This window comes from Lissotriton helveticus, chromosome 10 (assembly GCF_964261635.1).
Source record: "Lissotriton helveticus chromosome 10, aLisHel1.1, whole genome shotgun sequence".
Classification (NCBI taxonomy): Eukaryota; Metazoa; Chordata; class Amphibia; order Caudata; family Salamandridae; genus Lissotriton; species Lissotriton helveticus.
In genome coordinates, this window is record NC_136071.1 from 367236708 (window position 1) to 367260209 (window position 23502).

The following is a 23502-nucleotide window of genomic DNA, read 5'->3' on the forward strand; positions in this document are numbered from 1 at the left end:
AAAAGAGCACAAGCCGAGTCTCGCCATTTAGAACCCATCTTTACCTGCGGTCCAGTTCTTGAAAAGTTAAGCTCATTACCTATTGTATTAGAGCAGATACTCACCTTAAACAAACGTGTTATTAGTCTTGATTCGGAGTCAGATCGATCAGCCCCCCCTATAATAGAGCTTCATCAACCAGTCGATAACACGCTTAGGGCTGGCAGCGTAATCACCGGTGACGACTCTAATGATACAGTTACAACTGAGGTAATCCTCCCAGAATCCACAAAGACAGGATTATCAAAGCGACAAAGAAAAAAGGAAAGGAAGGCTAGGAATAAGAAGTGCGTAGCAGGTCCAAAATCGGGAATTGGAATATTCCCCATCTTTTCAAATACAAAGGTAAAATCAATAAAAGAGGATGGCATTTCGGAAATTCAGATAGAAGAAATCAAAAAAGAGGCCATCCACGTTAATGGCTTACTCTCGAACAAACAAGAATCCAAGAGCTCCTAACCATCAGGAAGCGTGAGACCTGCCCTACACGTAGGCAAAAATCTGCATGATGGGTTTCCAAGGGTGAATCTCTTGTCTGACACCGGCCCTGGAAATAAGTCTATTAAAACTGCAAATTCGTTCAAAAATAGAGATACTCAGCTCAATGAAACTACGCAGCCAAAAATCAGTTGGCTAAGTCAGCACCAAGAAGACATCATTCGAATTCCGGGAAAAGACAACATAGTGGGGACAACAACAACTATGGCTGCAGACACTGAATCAACACCACAAATCTTGCAAATAACAAAACAAATTGCCAGCAAAGCAGGGGTCCAAGACAGTGTTAACAGCCTACAATATGCGGAGCATCGAAGTGAAATCGGAGTTCGATTAAAGTCTATCCCCCAAACACGAATTGAGCTAGGAACGAGAGATCAGGATATGGCTGATAACAATATAATATCAGCAATTGGAATACAGAGTAATTCGACCCAGGGCAACCTAAGTGTCAACATAGCAAAAAAGGATATTAAGCAACCACTTCAAATAGACTGCAATGATCAAGGGTTAGATCCATTCAAGCCTGGAGTCGAGAGTCATCAAATTATCTGGGCTCCGGAATATAAGACACAGGGATATCACGATATTTTGAACAGATGTAATATCCTGAAATTAATAGCGAAATCAGTGAGCTAAGAAATATCAGATCCACTGATCTTGAACGTGTGCAATTCCTAGCAGGGTCTACAAAGTTAATAACTGAACAAACATTGACGACATGGAAAACACCCGGGATCGCAGAAATTAATATTGGAAAAATCAGATTTATTTCAAATAAGGGGCATTCGATTATCACAGCCCGTTACTCCACGCTATCCGTTTCCATTAATAAAAACTAGAAGTCCGCAATTTACTAGGAAATCGGTCAAAGTGACTCCCCAAAAGCCCGTCTACTCGGCTCTGTACAATGCCAAAGGCAGAAGCAAAGAAGTCATCGCCCAGGAAGAAAATGAAGTAGAAAAAGGGGGAGAAATTAGATCTCCAATAGACAATTGGAAATGGCTTCCCAGCCTGTTAAATGCGAATCGGAAAAACTGACCGAGTAAAGATAATACGAAGCAAGCTGATAAAAAAGGTATTCACATTGTGTCATGGAATAGCGCTGGAGCCAAAAAATTATTGGAGGATTGAATAGCCTTAGACGATTGGGCGAATTGCGATATAATCGCTTTACAAGAGACTTGGCTGCAGGAAGAAATTGCATTGGCAGGCTTTACCCACCACTTGGTAGCCGCAGAGAAATGTAAAATCTATGGTAGAGCCATTGGTGGCCTCTCAGTTTATGTGTCAACTGCTCTACAAATTAATTCAGAACAACTTGAATCTCCAGACCCAAGTATTCAAGTAATCAAACTATCAGGATTAATTGCAAACAATAAAGTGACAACCATTCTGATCAATTATTATACGCAACCAAAAGTTCGAGTGAAAAATATAAAAAATGCCTTATTATGCGAGGTAATAACTGACCTTCGCAGCACCGAGCCATCGTGGAATGTCATAATAACTGGTGATTTTAATTCTAACCTGATATACTCCCTGGAGGAGGATGAAATACTAACAGCGGATGACATGCATTGGGGTGTTCCAGAACAGATTCAAGATGGGGCAAGGACCAGAATGGATCGAACAGGCATTCAACTGGTTACAGAGTTAAAGTATCTAGGTATGCGTGTCCTAAATGGTAGTACCGATGAGGATCAACCTCCCAAAAAAACCTTATATGGTCCGCATTGCCAATCTACTTTGGATCATACAATTGCAAGTCTTTCGTTATTTCCCTTATTAAATAGTTTTTATATTGAATATTTGCCTATTAGCGATCACGCAATGCAACATATTAAATTCAATCTGTGAGTGGAAAGATCTCAATCTTCATATATCCTTGAAGGAAAATTATGTTCAATAAATCAAAAACGTAGAGACTGGTTCAATTCAAATAAAATCGAGTGGTTCTCGATAATAGTGGAAAAGATGAACAACTTAGGTGATATCCCAACGAATAATATACAAGCATGGTCGATCTTTTTAGAGAGTCTAAAACTGAAAATGAAATCACCAGTTATGAAGGCTAAAGGTATCAGCCTAAATAACAGATTGCCGAAAGATTTGGAAGATTAAAGAAGGGTACTGAGAAAAACACATAAAAAGTTGCAACCATATGCCAAAGACTCTTATCAAATGGATGCATTTTTGGCCCTACAGAAGAGCTATAAAAAGAAAGTCTGGGAGTACAAAAAAGTCATGAAGGAAAAATTCTGGTCCAAGTTGCTCTTTAGTTCCAAAACCTCGGATACAATTACGTTCTGGAAAGGTATAAAACAACTAATCAGACCGTCGAACATTCTTGTATCAAATGTGCAGGAAAATGAATGGGTTACTTTCCTCCAGTTAAAATTTAAAGGAAACACAATAAAAACCCCAGGGAATCAACCCAATCTGCAATATGACAATAAAAATACAAATGAGGCGGAACATAGCATACAACAATCACCAATCAATCCAAGTAAAGCACTAACCACGACCTTAACACTCGGAACTTATTCTATGGAGGAGATACCAAAAGTAATTAATAAGGGCAAGAGTAACAGGGCCCCAGGTCCAAATGGCATACCTCAAGCAGTATACAAACATGCACCTGAATACTGGAGTCCACTTCTTGAGAATCTCTTTGCTGATGTTCAAAATCTTAATCAAATACCAGAAAGCTGGCAAGGATCCATACTAATGCCTATATACAAAGGTGGTGACAGACCAACCCATGTAACTACCGACTAATAGCACTACAGGATGTGGAAGCTAAATACTTTGCATCACTTCTACTAAAAGATCTGGTTACCTGGTCTGTCGAGAGAGATCTGATCCCAATTAACCAAACTGGGTTTAGAGCGGGGATCGGAACTATTTCAAATATTCTATCAATAACTATGATAGCCGATAAATGCCAGAGTACCAAACAGGAGCTGTACTTATGTTTTATCGATCTGCAAGCCGCATTTGATAGTGTGGATCGGGACTTATTATGGGTAAAATTAAGATCATGGGACATACCAGAGAGGATACTAAGGGGCTTATTGCTATTCTATACGGACACTTGGACACAAGTAAAACTAGGGGATGGTACCCGATTGTCAAAAAGTGCACACAGGATCCGGCCTAAAACAAGGCTGTGTCCTTGCCCCTCATTTATTCAACCTATTTCTCTCGGATCTCTCCGGCAAATTAAACACCTGCAATGCTCACCCACCGAGACTAGGCACCTTGCAACTCTCACATCCCGCAAACGTGGATGATATTGTACTCACATCCCGCAAACGTGGATGATATTGTACTTATGAGCCTAACAAAAGTTGGTATGATCAGGCTATTAACCGAACTTTCACTTTTCTTGTCCGCGAATAAGCTGACTTTGAACTTATCCAAGACCAAAACAATGTTAATTTCCAACCGACGCTGAATAGATTACAATATCGGTATTGAAGGTAAAAGGCTAGAAAGCGTCTCAAGTTATAAATATCTGGGATTTTTTATTGATAAGTTAACTTTAAAAGCCCAGAAACACTATCTTACACAACAAGCTGGAGCCTTGATTTTTGCATTTAGCTCCCTGTTAAAAAAACTAGAGGGTCCTTCGTTAAAACCTTTACTAACAGTAATTGCTAGTAAAGATCTTCCTACATTAGCATACGCAAGTGCAGCAATGCACGGTAAGGATTGTGCCCTGTTAAATAACTTGATTATCAAAATCTATAAGAAAGTCTTTCAACCCCCGCACGGCTTCACCAGCGCAAATGCGCCTAGAATTTGGTCTTATGAATGAGTCAGTGGGAAGATTATATACGTGCATCAAAACAGGGTACCGGATTAAAATGAACGCCTCTGACAATAATCTAAACAAATTTTTGTGGCAAGAAGTCGAAACACGAAGTAGATCTGAGGCAAATAAATTCCTGACCAGCGCACTGGAATTAACATGCACCGCCCAGCTATGGGATAAAAATGTCAAAGCTGCTAAATTTCATTCATTGCTTATTGACAAGGAAATCTTCTCCCATCGCTCCCACTCTTGGGTTGTGGTTAACATCTATAAATTACTTACTCCGGCGCTTTATGTGGATTCTACATACTCAGTTTTCATCAAAAAAAGGTTGATGGCTCTAAGATTTGGAAAATATCCATCGATGGCCGATGCACCAGCCTGGAAACATTCGGGAACCGTTGCCTGTCGGCTTTGTGGTCACAACAAAGAGGACATAATTCATATCATTTGTCATTGTACAAAGTTGAAACAGGAGCAATTGCTCCTTTTAAATAATTATTTTCTGATTAAGGGATTGCACACCTGTAGGTCTTCGATTATTGGCTGCTTGGACTCTATGGACTCACAAATGAACTGTAAGATTGTAAGGTTTCTGCTTGCTTTTGAAAAACATCTGAAAGCAAACTAATATTTTAAACCCTATTGTGTTATGATATTTATATTCTTTTTGTCTGTTTTAACTTCTATTTCTGAGTATTGGATTTTACCGTGTTGCAAATCTTGAATATTATTTTTAATTGATTGTATATTTAAACATTGTTTCTGAAGTGCAAAGGAAATTTGTTATTGTTTTAACCGCTACCGCGCTACCGCGTTTTCCCGCTGTATGCGGGAATTTAAAAAATGGCTTGATCGTGACAAAGCCAGCTCGTCATCCGCGCACCGCAGGTAACGTTGATGACGAGCTGGCTTTGTCATCAGCATCGAAGGGGTTAATTAACTAAACAATAAAGTTTTTGATAGACACAGCAAGGTAGATTCTGAAGCTAAGGCCTCATCCACAAGCCATACTGAAAAGGAAGGACTGCTCCAAACTCCATCAAGTTTCCCTGAGTCACACACTGGAGAACTACTGGTCAGAGACCGAGACGGCAAAGCCTTCTGGAAAAGATGCAGGTATCTATACAAAAAAGCATCCCAGTACAGACTCCGCTTCAAGTTCGAACTGCAGAAGAGTGCAGAAAGTGAGCCACCCACTCTTGTAGCAGGAAGCCCACACCTTGACCTGAAGCATCCAGAGTACCTGGAAGAAGAAGCTACTTAACATTTCAAGATCTTTGAGTTTAGAGGAGGAGCCATTGGCTATGTAATAGAAAGAATAGGAAAATGTCTTGTTTTCAAATGTAGACTTTACGAAACTCACCAACTTCAGTTCAAAGAACTCGAGTCCCCTACATGAGATAAATACAATAAATACATTTGTTCTGATTAGCATCTGTTCTTCCACTGATGGACTCAGACATAACTATGGGCTGATAGTGGTGAACCATGAGGGAAATATCACAGGCACTGTTCAAAGAAACTTCAACCAAAAACTCATTATGACCTCCATGTTTAACAACACCTCTGAACAAACAGTTTCTTGTGTCACAAATTATGGCAGTGTAAGGTGTGCTGTTTTACCAATTTTGCAACGTAAGAATAAATCCAAGCCCTCAGTGAAAGGCTTGAGTGAGCATATACCGTTTTAAGTACAGCCTCCACCTTATACTCTCCAGAAGCATTTGGGAACACTAAAGAACGTGCAGCCCAGGAGACCACACCAAGTGCACCCTAAGTTCATTCTTGTTGACCCACTATGTTGCAAAAACTTGCTAGAGAGGGCTTCCAACAGAGAATCCACAAGCTGAGTATTCATTACCACTCTGCATTCTCTGCATTGAATGGAAAAAGATTTCCATTGTACAGTGGACAGTAAAAAACATGATTAGACTGGGGGATTTCTCCTGTGTTTTAGATCCCTCAACTCAGAGGGGGAGGTGGCTGAAGAGGAATTTATCTGCACAGTTAAGAAACTAGGGAATGCTGAGGCTAAAGTCTTAAGGAAGGCAGAATGTCTCATCTTTGATGAAAAACTAGATGAAGAATAGGTTATATACAGCAACTTTGAAAACCCAGTTGTGAGTGACATGAAACCTATATCTAATGCTACTAGAGGTAGTCTATAAAAAATATTGTAAGACTGAAAACTTTAACCTTTTAGGTCTGATAATTACTTTATTGTTAGTTTATATAATGACAATATTTTAATATCAATGTACTCTATTTATTCATATTTATCATGCTGTACTATGCCAATGATATTTATAAAGTAATGCTTGTTTTATGTATTAGTGAAGATGTTTTGGAGGTGTAGCTGCAGTGGCTTAGATCACTTATTGGAAAGGGAGACAAAGGGAGGCTGTCCACTTAAATACATGTATTTTGTCCTCTACAGTCAGCAAGTTAAAAAGCGCATTCGAACAACAAAATGTGATGGTAGTCAAGCCATTCCCTCGAATGAAGAAACCAATGCAAGCTGCAAAGACAATGCTATTGAATCCTGAAGGTACACCAGTGTTTGTGATTAATTATAAATGTCTTAATTAATTGTCAGGCAACATAAATGGTTACGTATTCAGCAGAATATTACACCCTGAAGTCCAGAATTCACATTACATGCTTGTTCTTCGTCTTCATCAAAGTGATTAGATTGTGAGGTTTAATCTAAACATACTAAGTGCCTTATTCACAAAGGTAAACTTACACATGTAGATGTAGTCACGTTCAAATCTACTTTTCAACTAGGAGTAATTTTATATTCTGTTTTGCTAGTCACGATTTATAAGCATAACATTACTATTAACCTTAGATTATTTGTCTTCACCACAGATTTACAAGGGTAAAGTTACTACTCATAAAGTTTTACAAGTATTCAGATATTCAGAGGTCAGTGCCACCAGAGGTGGAGATTTCCTTTTGGTAAGGTATGGGTACATTTACTAGAGTTTATTCAACATAAACACATATTTTATTACAAAATATTAATGTACACCAATTGCAAATATAGTTATTTTGAATCTAGTAGAAATGAAAATGTTACACCACTTTTAACTTGAAAATGTATTAAATGGAGGGGGCGAGGCTAACCAACACCCAAGATGGCCGTACTGGGATAGAGCTCCAGTCGACCACCAACTGAATCTCCCCCTACATCCGCTACATTTATCCGTTTTGCCCACAGTTCTGCCCGCCACTAAAGCTCCTGCAGTCTGGGATCCATCCGGTCCGTTACCGGAGTGAATCCATCCCTGTTAGCCAGCACAATCGGCTTTGACATCGCCAACCAGGGGGAGCGAGGGTCTGGCCATGATGTTGCACGGCTTCTCCTGCCACCAGCCCGGCGCATCGGTGGCAAGCTAGTCGGACCTGGGGGACACCCAGTGAGAGAAGGCCCCGCTAACGGCCGTTGCCACTCTGAGCCTTCCATTGTCGGAGGTCCATACAAGCCTCCATGAACTGTGGGTGATTTGGTGAGACCTGCGACGCTCAAGCCAACGCTCCCGGTGTACCTGCGGCGTGTGGCGGCACGGGGTGCTCTTCCAGCGGCTGCCCTTGTGAGACACAATGGAAGGTCTCCGTCAGTGTTTGCACCCGCTGTGCCTCCATACGGTGCTGGAGCCCATTGTTGGGGTTGCATTTCTGTGAACACTTTCCTCCCTCTTTTTGCTTTGCGAGTGGCTGGGTGATTTCCGTGGCGACAGACGCAGCCACCTCGCCAACGCCCTGCCAACCTTCCTCGCACTACACTGCTCTGGGCCCAGTGACCCCTCCGGGGCTTGGAGGCCCCCGTGACTGTTGCAGCTGACTGGGAGCCAGCCATCTCCATTTTAGATCACAGGGGGCTGCTAACGATCAAGGTTAAGCACATATTAGAGGATATATCTGCAATATCTGACTCCTGCCCCTGAGGGCCCTGACTCCCCCACTTTGCTTTGGTCTTAGAGCAGAGGTCCTGACGCTGCTGAACCGGCGTATGCTGGCTGCAGTTCCGCATACCCTAGACTCGCTGCTCCCTTGGTCTGGTGGTTCCCCGCCTGAGGTAGAGAGTGGGACACAAAGGCCACTGCGAAGGGACCCAGGCAATCCTCTTCGCAAAAATTGTCAAAATTTGCCCATTCCAAGTCAGGTGGGGCAGAGGGGAGGCAAGATGGCGAGGAGGCAAAGTAGCAACCTGAAGGCGGGGCTCCGACACTGCTGGACATCATGGAGGCTATCCAGGGAGTCCGCACAGCACTGGAACATAAGATTGACACTGTCTCTATAGACATCAACCTCATACGCACCGATCTGAGAAACATGGGGGAGAGGGTCAAGGAGAATGAAGACTCTGTTGCAACAATTACACATTCCATAACGCAGCTGGAAATGACGGTCAAGGAACTGCTGGCCCAGACTTCGGACCTCGGGGTTCAACTAGAAGATTAAGAGGGAGGGGCAAGAAGAAGCAACATGCGCATCTTGGGGGTTCCCCAGCGGGCGGTGGGGTAGGCAACTGACCTGTTAGTTGAAGACTTAATCCAAATTCATTCACAGCCTGATCACTCTCCAACTATTTCTCTGTCGAGCGTGCCCACAGGGTGCCTGGAGGACCTCCGAAGCTGGCTGCTCTGCCACGTCGCATCCTGGCGCCAATTTTCAACTTTCGCAACTGGGACATTATCCTTCAAGCTGCAAGAGTCGGACCACCTTTCAAATTTGAGAACTCAAGCATCACCTTTTTTCCAGACTTTGCATTTAAGGTGCAACAGAAATGCCGCCCCTTCCCAGAAGTAAAACGGGCACTCAGGGGCCACAATTTGAAATATGCCATGCTCTTTCCAGCAGAACTGCGTGTGCAATCGGACAGTAAGTCGTTGTTCTTCCAGTCCCTGGAGGATGCCTGAGATTGGTTGGAGAGGTGGCGTTCCTCTGAGAAAGAGGTCGCCCATCCCCGGATCACCATCATAGATCTGACCGCCATCTGGAAAAGGTTGACTGAGATAACCGGATAAAGGTGTCATTAGACGTTGCCATGAACTGGGGTCCCACCCTGTTTTTAGTGTTTGGTTGAGGCACCGGCAATAGAGCGGCCCTTGACACAGTTCCTGTTTTAATGGAATTATTAAATAGAGTTATTTGCTTCCAAACATTATCTGACAATTGTCTTGTGTCCCCCACTGGGCGCTTTAGGGTCTTATCAGGTGTTTACCTGAGGCTCAATTTTGGAAAAAGGGGTGGGGAGACATTCCGCCCGGGGCAGTTTGAGCTACATAATTCCAGCTCTGGGCTACCAGGCTCTTTAGGATTCATCCTTGGCAAATGTAATTGTTCTTTAGGGGGGGACGGTCGAACTCTCAGGTAGTTTGGTTGTGTAGCATTCCCCTCCACACGGTTCTAGTTATGGGTACACAAGCGCTCTGCAAATTGAGGTAGTGGGCAGTTCAGAGTGCACGGTGCAGGGAGATGGGGTGGGGGTGTTCCAGGGTGTTTTCCAGGGTATTTATTTCATTTATATTGTGTTTTTTGAGCAGTTTGTCTTCCAAGGTCACATACAAGCTTGATGGGTTTACTGTCATGCACAAAGATCTACTCTGCGGACTTATGTTATGTTTCCGCTCACAATATTTCCTTTATGGTCCCCTGGATCACCCCGGGTGGCTCTGCCGAATTCATCCTGGGTGCCTCTGTGATCCGCTTGTTCTCCTTTCCTGCTGTGGTGATGTGTCTCGTTATGCACTGCTGCACTTTTGCCCCTGTGGTAAGTGGGGCTCTCGATCTCTGACACGAATGAGTGGCAACCCCTCCGCTTATACATCATTGGGTCAACCCAAAGTAATCTCCTGGAATGTGAACGGGTTGGGTGACCGAATTAAGAGGGGGATAGTACTACAATAGCTCAAATGCCACACTCCGATCTTGTGTTGCTCCAAGAAATGCACATTCCTGTCACCACCTACTGTGCAATTAACAGATGGGTTTATAAACTGCTTGCTCACGCAGGTTACATGTGGGGGTCCAGGGGGGTGGGGATCCTCCCACTCACCTCCCTTCCTTTTAAAATTCCAAAAATTACATGCAACCCTTTTGGCCACTTTGTCACGGTTTCTGGATGGTGGGAGGGTCGATCCCTCAACGTGACCTCACTATACATACTACCCAGGCTACACACATCCACCCTGACTGACGTAAGCCCCCACAATGAGAACCACAGGGAAAACTATTGGCAGACTTGCTAGCAGCCATGGGATTGGTAGATGCGTGGCGCACACACCACCCCTCCAACAAACAATACATATTCCTTTCTGGGGTCCATGGTAGTATGTCCTGCATAGACTACCTCTTCTGCCAAGCCACTCACCTCCATATGTTCGATGAAATCTCCTTTTTGCCCAGGGGCATCTCCAACCACTCTTTCATCCTGGCTCACTACGGTGGTGTGCCTTCTCACTCTCGCTGCAACATGGCCCTTAACCCATGGTATCTTAAGGTGTCAGAGATACGAGACAAGTTGATAAAGGCCACTAATGATTATGTTGTGGAAAATGAGGGCTCCATTGCATCGGCTGTGACGATGGCCACTTTGTCACGGTTTCCGGATGGTGGGAGGGTCGATCCCTCAACGAGACCTCACTATACATACTACCCAGGCTACACACCTCCACCCTGACTGATGTATGCCCCCACAATGAGAACCACAGGGGAAACTATTGGCAGACTTGCTAGCAGCCATAGGATTGGTAGATGTGTGGCGCACACACCACCCCTCCAACAAACAATACACCTTCCATTCTGGGGTCCATGGTAGTATGTCCTGCATAGACTACCTCTTCTGCCAAGCCACTCACCTCCATATGTTCTGTGAAATCTATTTTTTGCCCAGGGGCATCTCCAACCCTTTTGGCCACTTTGTCACGGTTTCCGGATGGTGGGAGGGTCGATCCATCAACGTGGCCCCACAATGAGAACCACAGGGGAAAATATTGGCAGACTTGCTAGCAGCCGTGGGATTGGTAGATGCGTGGCGCACACACCACCCCTCCAACAAACAATACACCTTCCATTCTGGGGTCCATGGTAGTATGTCCTGCATAGACTACCCCTTCTGCCAAGCCACTCACCTCCATATGTTTGGTGAAATCTCCTTTTTGCCCAGGGGCATCTCCAACCACTCTTTCATCCTGGCTCACTACGGTGGTGTGCCTTCTCACTCTCGCTGCAACATGGCCCTTAACCCATGGTATCTTAAGGTGTCAGAGATACGAGACAAGTTGATAAAGGCCACTAATGATTATTTTGTGGAAAATGAGGGCTCCATTGCATCGGCTGTGACCATCTGGGAGGCATATAAGATGGTGATCTGAGGTTGCGGGGTGGCGGCAGTGGCGGGTCACAGGAAAGAGAAACATAAGCAGTTGGAAGACATAGAACTGGAGATGGCCTGTCTCGAACGCGAACTAGTTGCATCCGCCTCTCCGGACGCCTCCCACAAACTTGCTGTGAAACAAAAAGAATACAGCGATATAGCTAGAGATGCGGCCCGAGCACATTACCGGGTAATTCAGTATTGTGTCTATGAGATTGGGACAAGGCCAGTAAATTGTTGGCATGGCTGGACAAGCAAGAGTTGACCAATAGGTGGGTGGCTAACAATGTAGCTCCTAATGGCGTGAGGCAAAACGACTGAGATGGGATTGCTGAGGGTTTTGCCAGCCATTTTGAGCAGCTCTATGTCCCCACGTCCACTTCCACACAGGAGGCAGCAACCAAGCTACTTTCCACCCTCCCCTTACCAAGGTTGGACCCCCAGGATATCACTGACCTAGACACTGCCTTGACCTCTGAAGAAGTTTCTAAGGCGATTGGTGAATTGCAGTCTGGGAAGGCCATGGGTACTAGTGGCCTTCCAATTGAGCTCTGTAAAGCTGTCTCTTTGGTGCTGGTCCAGTTTCTCATACGGATGTATGATGAGAGTGTGGACCGTGGAATTCTGCCCAAATCAAAGAGACTAGCTTACATTGTGGTCATACACAAAAAAGGGAAACCCCCGGACCAATGTGGTTCATATCGACCGATCTCCCTCCTCGACCCGGAGTTCAAGATCCTGGCCAAAATTCCGGTCCCACAGCCTCTCACTCCATCTCCATAAATGAATTCATCTGGATCAATCCGATTTTATGTCAGCTAGAAATACGGCGCTCAATCTCCGTCACCTCTTTGGGGTGCTGGGCAGAGCCCCCACCATACAAGAGGATGCAGTAATTGTGTCCTTAGACACCAAAATAGCATTCGACATGATTGAGTGGCCATTTTTGTTCACCTCTCTGGAAAGGTATGGTTTGGCCAACGATTTCTGTCCTGGGTGTGTCTGCTATATGCTAAACCCCTGGCCCGCATTTCAGTGAACGGTGGCAGATCGGTGATTTTTCAGTTGGGGAAAGGTACGAGGCAGAGCTGTCCCATGTCACCATTGTTGTTCGCCCTGGCCCAGGAGCCCTTTGCGCTGTGGATTAGAGGTGACCCCCTTATCCGAGGACTGAATTGGTCTCCGGACTGGTCGGGCAGGATCTCCCTATACGACAACGACATTCTCCTGTATTTGGTCAAACCACGGTCCTCGATCCATGAGTTATTGCACATTCTCACCCTCTTTCGAAAAATACTCCCACTACACCATTAACTGTAACAAGTCGTTGATTTATGTCCTAAGTGGGAAACCTCCGCGTCTTCCCCCGGGCTGCAGTGCCGATATAGTCACAAACGTTTTCTGCTATCTGGACATCTATATCACGAGGGACGGGGAAGTCTTCCATCAGAGAAATCTCCTGCCTCTCCTATATCGCCTCCGAGATGACATGCAGCATTGGAAGACACTGCCCCTTACTCTATTGGGTAGAGCTTCCCTCTTTAAAATGATGGCACTTCCCCGTTTCCTCTATACCCTGCAGAATACGCCATATCCCTTCCCGACCCATTACTTCCAGACAATTGATTCCGAGGTCTGCTCACTGCTATTGAATGGCGGCACGCCCCGAATGCCCTGACCAAACTTACACAAAGTTGGTATGACGGGAGTATTGCTTTCCCTGTGATTAAAGCCTATTACTGGGCCTCACAATTGGTGGTCCTCAATCACTGGGCCCACCGTCCTCTTACAGATCCAGCATACAGGATGGACGGGCTCAATATGACTGTGGGCAATTACTTGTGGGCATTGTATGGAGGGACTAGGCATCTACCCAACTATACCCCAACCTCTACCTCAGTTTCGAGCTGGCATGCAGCAACTGCCACGCTGGGTTGGAAGGGTAAAATTATGCAGGTTATTCCCTTACTGGAATCGTGCCACTTGGGTATGCTCTCGGTTCAACCAGGGTTTGAAAAGTGGGATCTGATTGGTCTCTCCACAGTAGGGGACCTTTGGGCGAATGGTGCGGTGGTTCCATACAGTGAGTTACAAGTATACCAACTACATGAGGGGGGAACGTTTTGATATCTTCAGGCACGTAGTGCATTATGTAAGGCAATTCCCAAGGGTTGCGATCTTCCCATTTCTTCACCCCTGGAGGATAGGCTACTAAAGGATTATCTCCCAGACAAGGCCATCTCTTTGACCTACTGTAAAATACTTAATAATTCACCGGAAACGTTCTACAAACTACCCACAAAATGGTGTGATGACGTGGAGGATTTACCTGACGGAGATTGGAGGGAGGCCTTAGCTTCACCCCGGGAGGTGGCTATCCGTTCCCGCTTCAAGCATATACAGCTTAAAATACTTCACTGGGCCTATTATAGCAGCACAGCACTTGTTAAGATGGGTCTCTTGGATTCCCCACTCTGTCCCTGAGGCTGTGTTTCCCCGGCACATTCTTGCACCAGTGGTGGGACTGTTCTATCCTTCAACAGTATTGGAGCAAGGTTTTGTCCACCATGTCCCTTATATGTCATGGATCTATAGAAACCTCTCCTTGACTCTGTCTCTTAAACATTTGGGACGCCACTGACCTCTCTCGAACTGAACGAACATGGGTCTCGCTGGGCTGTATAATAGCAAAACGCAATATAGCTAGAATATGGAAGGGGGGAGTCGTGCTCCAACACAGGGACTGGGCGGATGACATGGACTAGTGCATGGGGGCCAAAAGGGTGGTATATGAGAGCAGGGGTTGCCCAGTTAAATGGACTAAAATATGGGGCCCCTGGAATGAAAGCAGAGGTTTTTGTGCACCCCCTTTGGTGATGACTCCCCATTGAATGTTGACACTGAAACACTTTAAGGTTTATGCCAGTATGTGACCGAAATATTATCAGTGACGTTTCGTTTTTTCTATTTATTATATGTATTCTGTGTTTATTTCTCGTGATTTGATCATTTTGACAACTGCTCTTTTCTGCGTTGTTTCTTTTTTGTACTGTTTTTCATTGTTTCTTTCAATTAAAAAGATTTATTTTTTAAAATGCATTAAATAATGAATTATTTAAAATGCATTAATTTAAAAATGTGCCTTAAGAATACATTTAAAGAAATCCAAACTACTTTAACATTTTACTTTATATTTAATATATTGTATATATGTATTTAATATTTATTTCAATGTAATAAAAGATATACCTAGAACTAATTTCAAATACCAATAATCATGTAACAAACACGTAAAAAAGTTATAATTGTAATATTAAAATAATTATTATTACATATTTACTGTTGATTAAATATGTTTGTGTGTATACATATCTATCTATCTATTTCTATTTATCAATCCACTGAAAAAAACAAAGATTAAAGTAACGCTATAATGAGATGAAATGTTGAGTAACAATGCAACATTTTAAACTCTAAGAACCACAGAACTTCACCAGTTGTAGGTATCTCAAGTAACTATACTTTTGCCATAAGGTACCTATAACCCGCGCCTCCACCATGCAGTTTTCTCATCAATAATTTCATTGCACATATTTGTAGGAGAGTAAGGTCTGCTTTCCTATGGTCACCCCAATTTTTGCTTTTTGCTTCACTGGTTTTCGACTTAATGTGGCTGTGGGCCTGCTAATCAGACCCACATCCTGCTGTTCTCTCTCTAAAGTAATATCCATGTACTATAGGTACATCACCAATTTGGTACTGGACACCTTATCAGCCCCTGTACAGTGCACTATAGGTGCCCAGGGCATAGGTGCATCCAAGGCCTACCAGGGGCTGCAGCATATCTTTTGCCACCCCTGTCTGGCCATTTAAATTGACACAACTGGCTTATCACTCAGCTGGGGCAAGGTGGTGTAATCACCCCTTGCTTAGATATAGTATACCTATATCTAAACCTATATCTGGACCCATATATACCTATAAGTCACACCTATGGCAGGCCTTAACAATCCTGGAGGCAGAATGCTTGGTTTTATGTGAGATGGTGCTCTACCAAGAGCTGAGCCTGTCTGCAGCGTTCAGAGCCATTTCCTTACTGCTGTTCAAGGGTATTGCCATACCATATACTCCCAAGTGCATTATAATCCTCGCGGGTATTGCTAACTTTGGTTTGGCTTTATCAAAACATGTCGTGTAAGGTGTCATACACTTTGGAATACTACCCCCTCGCCAGTTCTGGTGACGGGGGTAGCATTCCACCCTTCTAGAGGGAAAAGACATGCTACTTTACTTAAAACGCGGTTAATCCTAACCAGAGCCTCAGCATCACAAAATGGATGCTGCTGCCACAGACACAAGTCTGGCCTCCTGCTGCTGACCGAAACCTGGCAGGGGAGGCTTGTACAAAGAGTTTCCTGTCACAGGGAGGTGTCACACCACCCCAGACAGGAGATAGTGGATTGTAGCAGGGAGATTTGAATGAAACTAGACACTGCCTGGGGCACACAAGGTGTCCCATGCAAAATCCAGTCAAACCGGTTCTGGGGCACTCCAGCCCCAGCTCTGGCGCGAAACTGGACAAAGGGAAAGGGGTGTAACCACCCCCTTCCTGGGTCCCACCCATAGGAGGGACCTAGCAGGTAATCCTGCCCCTTGATTTGGAATAAAGGTAGGAGCTGTGCCCATGAGCAGTAGATTTATCCTGGCTGAAACTTTGATACAGAACTCTGGACCCTTCAACATCCCACTCGACGTGGAAGACTGAAGAATCTCCCTTGTGGTCAAGGAGTGACCACCCTGTGCAAACAGGCACCATCCAGCGCCCAACAGTTGCTTTGTTGCAGTTCCTGCCAGAACTCGAGCAACAGAGATCAACAAGACCAGCTTATCTCAACTTCTAACAGCCCGATCCACAGTCCCAGCGAATCTGAGACCCCGTGGAGGTGACGTGAAGCGTGGAGCCGGCCATCTTGGAAAAACTACAAAGTCCCCTTCTTAAAGATAGGGACCATAATTGATTTGGACCATGAGTCCAGCAGCCCCACCTCACACGTGGCCTTAAGAACACTGGTCAAGATCGGGGCCCACAGATCTAGATTGGATTTGTATAAGTCTATTGGGACCCCGTCTGGGCCAGGGGCCTTCCCATTTTTACTACATTTTATGGCATGTACTACCTCATCCAAGGGTATATCCAGGGCTATAGGATAAGAAGGCGAGGGTTGAGCGAAAATTTTATTTTCTTGCCCATCGTCATCACTAAACCCCTCGCAAAGATCTATGAAAAGTGCTCCACCCAAACTGTTTTGTCTATAGCCACATCGATAGTAGGTGAATCTCTGTTGTCAAATAAATAGGGGTTTTGACCACAGACCAGAAGGCAGAACTATTTTTTTTGGGTACAGCTTTTATGAAGTTGATCCCAAAGTGCCTGCTTTAATTCAGATTTCCTATCCTTAATCGCTGAGTTGTATTCCCTCCTAAGGATTGCTATTTCTTGAGGAACCCTATTTGGCTTGTGTAGAGCTATTTTCAGTTTAGAGTGAGCTGCTGTACACCTGTGATTAAACCACCCCTTCTTTTTTGATTGGATGTTTTTCATTTTTATAAATAATGTGTCATTTATTGCATTTGTGACCACCCTGAAATTGTAGTATTTCCTCGTCTGGCATGGTCAAATCTAAACATTTAAGGATTGCGAGGTTTGCTGTTTTTATAATTCTCCTGGTGATCTCTGGAGGATCGACTTTCTCCCATTTTATAGAAAACCCATTTGATCTATCCAGGATTAGAGTATTTTGCTTCAATGTGCTAGCTATGCTTTGCGTACTATGCTTATGCGATAGTCTTAATGTTATACTAAGCAAACAATGGTCGCTTAGTGCATTTATATGAGTTGCAAAGTTTGTGGTGCGATTTTCAGCTGTATTAGATACAAGGATAAAATCTATGGTACTCTGCTTGTCCCTGCCATGGAAAGTTGGGTCAAGCAAAAGTGAGGAAGCGTTCTTTTCATTTGCAACCACAAGGTCCAGGTCTAAAAGAGTTTCATTTAAGCATTTTCCTGTTCTTGAGTAAGAAAAGTGGACGATCGAGTCGTCGTTTTCATCTGTTAGGCCACAAGAATTCTGATTGCTATGTTGACAGGGATGATGATTAAAATCGCCCCCCCCCAAATAATGATGGCCTCTTTTGCCAGTCCCCTTGTGAGATCTAATAATTCAAGGCCAACTGCCGCAATACTATCAGCAGTTCACCGTCTGGAAGATTGTTGTAAAAATTCACCAGAAAGATTGTGTCCACTTTATTTAATCGGAGACTGAGTATCTGAAAATTGGCTCCAAGTTTGATTGGAGTTATTTCCACTCCCCCTATCAGGTTAGAAATATATATAATTAGACCTCCTTTTGCTCTACCGGAGGCTGAGGGTAATGCAGAAGAGAAATAGGTTTTATAGCCTACCAGGTGGATTTCAGTGGTAACCCTTGTCTCCAGGAAACATAATATGTGGAAAATTCTGGATAAAATTCGACCAGATGCTGTTGTCTACCTTGGAACAAAGTCCAGCTATGTTCCAGAAAAGTATCGTAATTAAGGAGTTGTCTTTTCCTAGGTTATTGGCAGTGGCCGCTATATCGGTTTCTGATGACGACTTGACATTCGATGTGAGTTCCACAACCTCTTCATTGGGAATTGAAACTGGCTCAGTTTCTGCTATCCAGGTCTTTTTGGCATCTATAACGAAGGGCATGATTGGTGGTATTTTACCGTGATACAACAATGATTCAGGATGATAGAGTAAAGAGGTATGAGAGTGTAAGCCCGTAGTCGCGCCCTCTGAGTTCTCCTCTGAGTTCCCCAGGATTGTTTGTGATGGAACTAAAAGTCAATCTTGTTTTGCTCAAATTCTATTTTTTCCTTTTTTTTAGTAAGTTGTGATGTTAAATAGGCTTATGTCGCGGTAATAAGTTGCTGTCCCTCCATGGGTTGGTTTGCATTCCCGTGGGTGGACAGTAAAAGAAGCCTAGCGGCAGTATGTTTATTTCACCCTTCGTTATATTTAGGGTCCCTGTAAGTTGAACTATCCTTCTGACCAATTGGGGTGATCCAAAGGTCAAGATGTTGTATCACCTTTGAAACCATCCCCACATGAGCCCAATGTTTTGACCCGTCTTGCCATTTTAAATTCAGTGAAAAGCGATTTGTTAGGTTTTTTTGCCTAACCAGTGGAGGGATTTGTTTCTTAATGCTTCCCAACCCTCCTCCTGCGAGGATTCCATCTTTGGAACATTTGCCAGAACTATGACATATGGTGCAGCCGCAGGGGAAGTTCGAGATGGTCGTTAAAGGTTGGCGTTGCTAACAGAGAGGATGTTTTTACGCTATTTGTCAAACGGCTAATACGCAGATCTCTGTCAATGTTTGCTGATGGATCTTTTACGACTATGTTTGAACCGAACCCTGCCCCTCTGTCTATAAGGTTATCCAAAAGATGAGAATCCAAGTTTGACCCAAGAGTTTTTGTTTTTTCACAAGAAGGAAGTTTATACATCGGACGAACTGATGGCATGCTGTCCTTGTTCATGGTCAGGGGAGTGACGGTTTGTTGTGTCTTGGGGTCTAGAGCTTATAGAACTGAGCTGGGGTGGGTAAACTTGTTTTGATGTCGTAGAGGCCACATTAGAGTTTGCAAAATTTTTGGTCCTGGTTATATGTTCCTCGATTACTGTTAGTCTCTTAGTTGGTCGAGTCTAACTCGGAGGTAGAGGTCCAGCCTCTCTATGACTGCTTCTAGGTTTTTTAAATCTCCACCTTGTGTGTCTAGAGGTTTTGTGGGCCTATTTGGTATTTTAATTTGCGATATTCTATGGCCTCTTCTCTTTTTGCCATTCGGCAGGCTTTTCTCTTTCCTTAACTGAGTTTCATGACTTTTTTTGGGTTAGACTGGAATATTTTATTTAGAACGGACGGAGAAGTGCTTTGGTTTACTTGGGGAGATTGGGACGATTGGGGCGCTAGATCTGAAACATTTAGTACTATCTCATCCGAGATATGTTGTATGCACCCGTTGACTGATTTTTTTTGTCGTTTTTGCCTGTACTGGAAAGTCCGGTACCCCATGATGTGCCCCCCCCCTCTTCTCTAGATCGTGAAATGGAAACTTCTAAGGATTCTACTACCGAATTTATCTGCTTGTCTAGTACCCCCATAGCCCCGGTTAGATAACTTAATAGTGTTTGTTGGGAATCAGTGTGAGCCCTCTTCCTGCGATGACTTTAGGGCTGGTTAGTTTCCTTTTCCCCATATTTTTACTTTTGGATATCAGAAGCAGGTTGGGGACAAAACTATAGGCAGCACTGAGTAACAACAAAACTTCAAACAACGAGAATAATTACAGAAACACAGTGTACACAGTATAAACTTGTTTGTGTGGTAGAAGCTGGTAGTGACTTTCTTTTACAGTCAGTTATTTTAGCCAGCTGTTGGATCTTGTGGGCATAGATGTATTCTTACCAATGTTTGCGCAGATGAAAGAGGAACGGCCCAGCCCAGCCACATCCAGGCACAGACGAGCAAGGACGGGCGCGCCCTTGGCCGGGGCTTAGCCCGGCGATGCCCGCGCGCGTCCCGCTAAACGGGAGGTCGGGCTGATTTTTAGGCGTCACCGGACGCGTAGGGGGGCGTGTTCCTCCAGGTTGGTGCAAGGTGTTCTGGGCAATGAGGTCTCCCCGCTCGGCAGCCGCGCCTGTGATGTTTGTAGGTGGCGGCGGCGGGGGAGACAGCAAACAGCAAACAGATAGCCGGGTCAGGAGGCAAGATGCAAAGGGTGTCTACTTGCACGCAATGATTAGGTGAGGCTCCCGCTCCACCGAAGGTCAGGCTGATTTTTAAGCATCACCGGACACGTAGGGGGGCATGTTCCTCCAGGTTGGTGCAAGGTGTTCTCGGCAATGAGGTCTCCCCGCTCGGCGGCCGCGCCTGTGATGTTTGTAGGCGGCGGCGGCGGGGGAGACAGCAAACAGCAAACAGATAGCCGGGTCAGGAGGTAAGATGCAAAGGGAAGTCCAGGATGTCTACTTGCACGCGATGATTAGGTGAGGCTCCCGCTCCACCGAAGGTCGGGCTGATTTTTAAGCGTCACCGGACGCGTAGCGGGGCATGTTCCTCCAGGTTGGTGCAAGATGTTCTGGGCAATGAGGTCTTCCCGCTCGGCGGCCGCGCCTGTGATGTTTGTAGGCAGCGGCGGTGGGGGAGACAGCAAACAGCAAACAGATAGCCGGGTCAGGAGGCAAGATGCAAAGGGAAGTCCAGGGTGTCTACTTGCACGCGATGATTAGGTGAGGCTCCCTGGTCAAGATATATCTTTCTGCCACTTTTGGTGTAAATCCGTTCTGAGGTTTTGGCTGTAGCTGTTTCTAAAGTACCTATGGAAAAATGAATGAGGAAAACATGTTTTGGGACTCTCACAGCCCCTGTTTGATTAATCACCAGAAAATGTTCCCAGTCAAAAAGCAGCACTTTGTTAGAAAATGTTGTGGAGATCCGTCAAAAGGTGCCAAAGTTATTAGCAACACTAAGAAAGGCATTTTATATGACTTGTGTGTTAAAGAATGTATCTGATTGAAAAAACGGCTTCAGAAGGGAATCTTGTATAAAATATCTACTTACATTTATATTTAAATTAAAAGGCAGAGGCCCTTGAAGTGCCTGATTTCATGCAGTCTGCTGAACAGTTATTCAAGAAATCTCAGGTTGGCATTTGTGTCGGTGAAATAGAAAGAGTTATGAAAGATGGAAAGTAACTTCATGAGCATGCAGTGCCAGCGAATGAATAAACAGTTTGACGTCTGCCTTTGAAAGAACAAAAGGCCCTTTGGTAAGCTCTTAATGAGTATCCATTGCAGACAGCATTTTGAGTTTCGGAAAGTGCCTACGCGGAAATGGCTTTAATGATGTGGAATAACTGCAAGGTGGGTTTTTCTCCTCCCAACTCATCAGGGTTCCTCTTTAGCATACTGAGGTTGTTTTAGCAACATTGGGGGATGCTGTATCTCCCCCTGCAATATGCAGGGGCATGAAGGTTAGGGCTGAGCACCCTAACTTTTCATCAACTGGACGGGAGCTTAGTGACACCTAGTCAAAAACAACGGGATACCGCCAGTGCCTGGCGCCTCCTAAGTATTACGGTGGGGTTTCACATGCCACTTTGAACTCTCATACCATTGGACACTTTTGCAAATTGCTGATGTGGACTTCAAAGATGAGCGCTTTAGTATTCATGATGTTAATTAGTTATTTTGACAGCCCTTGCCAAATCTGTCATCTCTCTTTAATGTGAAGGTCTGAAAAAAGCCTTTCCTTTATGCGTTCTTTTTCCTTGTGAGATTTCAAAGCTGGTTTCTTGTAGGACACTATTTTAATTTCAAATAAACTCAGAAGGCCTTGGACGAATAAACTCATCTGATTCTTTTTTATTCATGTCATGTAATTGTGTGGGCTTCAGATGATCTTGGGCACCACCATTATCCCTCTCTTTTTTTCCGTATGAGTTAAAAGTGCTTCTTGAGTTCGGTGCATAAGAAATTAACCCTGATATATTATCTTAATTGAAATCACACCATGTCATTTAAATGGGCTTAATCAGATATGGCAGGCATTGTCTGGTGGATGTGAGTAGTACTCTGCTAGCTTGTGCATGGGCATACAGCCTGGTGTAATAAAGGAAATCAACACAGTGGTGACTTGGCAAAGACCCCAAGCTGCCATGTTCCGGAGGGTGGTGGTTCCCATGGCTAAAAGCAGTGCTGGAAGGGGGGCATGTACATGCCCCCCATCCCCAAATTTTACCCCGAGCCGAGGCCACCTGGGGGGGGGGGGGCGAAATTCAAAAAAGTACCGAAGACTGACCTTGTTTTCTTATTAAAATATCTGCTGCGGATCCTTCGCAAACTTGCGGCAAAAAGTAAAAAATTGGGCCCCCGGATGGGTTCTTGTTGGACCCCACCTCCAGGTCTAGGGAGTCAGGGTATTCCTATCCTGTCCCTTTTTGGTCTTTTTAATGGGTTTTTGGGGACTCAAGCTGGCAGTCGCCAGTAGGTACTTATATGTAGGAACATGCTTTAGTAGGTTATGTGTTTTTGGTTTGCCAATAACTTTGATGTGTTTTAACAAATCCTCATGCAATTTTCAAAACAAATTTGTCACTCACTTCAGCTGCTATCCTGAATGTTTTAGGTTGATTAGTCAAGCGGGACCAAAAAAGGGAGGGTACTAAAGCATTTTCCCCATTTTAATTCCCATAGGGATATTGAACTGCACAACAGCCGGAACCGCTGGACCGTATAACAACAAATTTGGCAGAAAGATAGCTCTTGATTTTGAAAGCAGCCTTTTTTGTGATTTGGTGTACATCCCTTTATTAGTTTTAGAGATAATAAACGAAAACCACATTTTTATATCTAGGGGCGAAGATCCTCCACGGATCCGACAGTCCCCATTATCATGTCATTTGAGATGTCACTAGTAATGACATCAACGATATTTTGAGTGTTGGAAAGCAAGTCGTGGTTACAATGCCTGAAACGATCAATGGGCACACTAGCTATTTTTTTTATTTAAAGCACAGTTTTTCCTTGTCTGTGCCTATTTTGTTGTTTTTTCAGTAAAAAATCAGAAAATTGGAAAATGTTTCTAAAAAATGCAAAACAAACATAAAATCGTATTTTTCCAATTCAAAAGAGAAAACATATATGTTAAA

The 23502-nt window shown here is 44.2% G+C and overlaps 1 protein-coding gene across 1 annotated transcript in view; it reads left to right on the top strand.

Annotated features, from left to right (window-relative positions):
* Positions 1–23502, top strand: part of LOC144785215 (GTPase IMAP family member 9-like) — a 204764-nt gene that overhangs the window by 89160 nt on the left and 92102 nt on the right. Inside the window, exon 3 of the mRNA XM_078664249.1 lies at positions 6798–6908. Coding sequence (XP_078520375.1) covers positions 6798–6908 — 111 coding nt within the window. The remainder of the gene's footprint in view (positions 1–6797; positions 6909–23502) is intronic.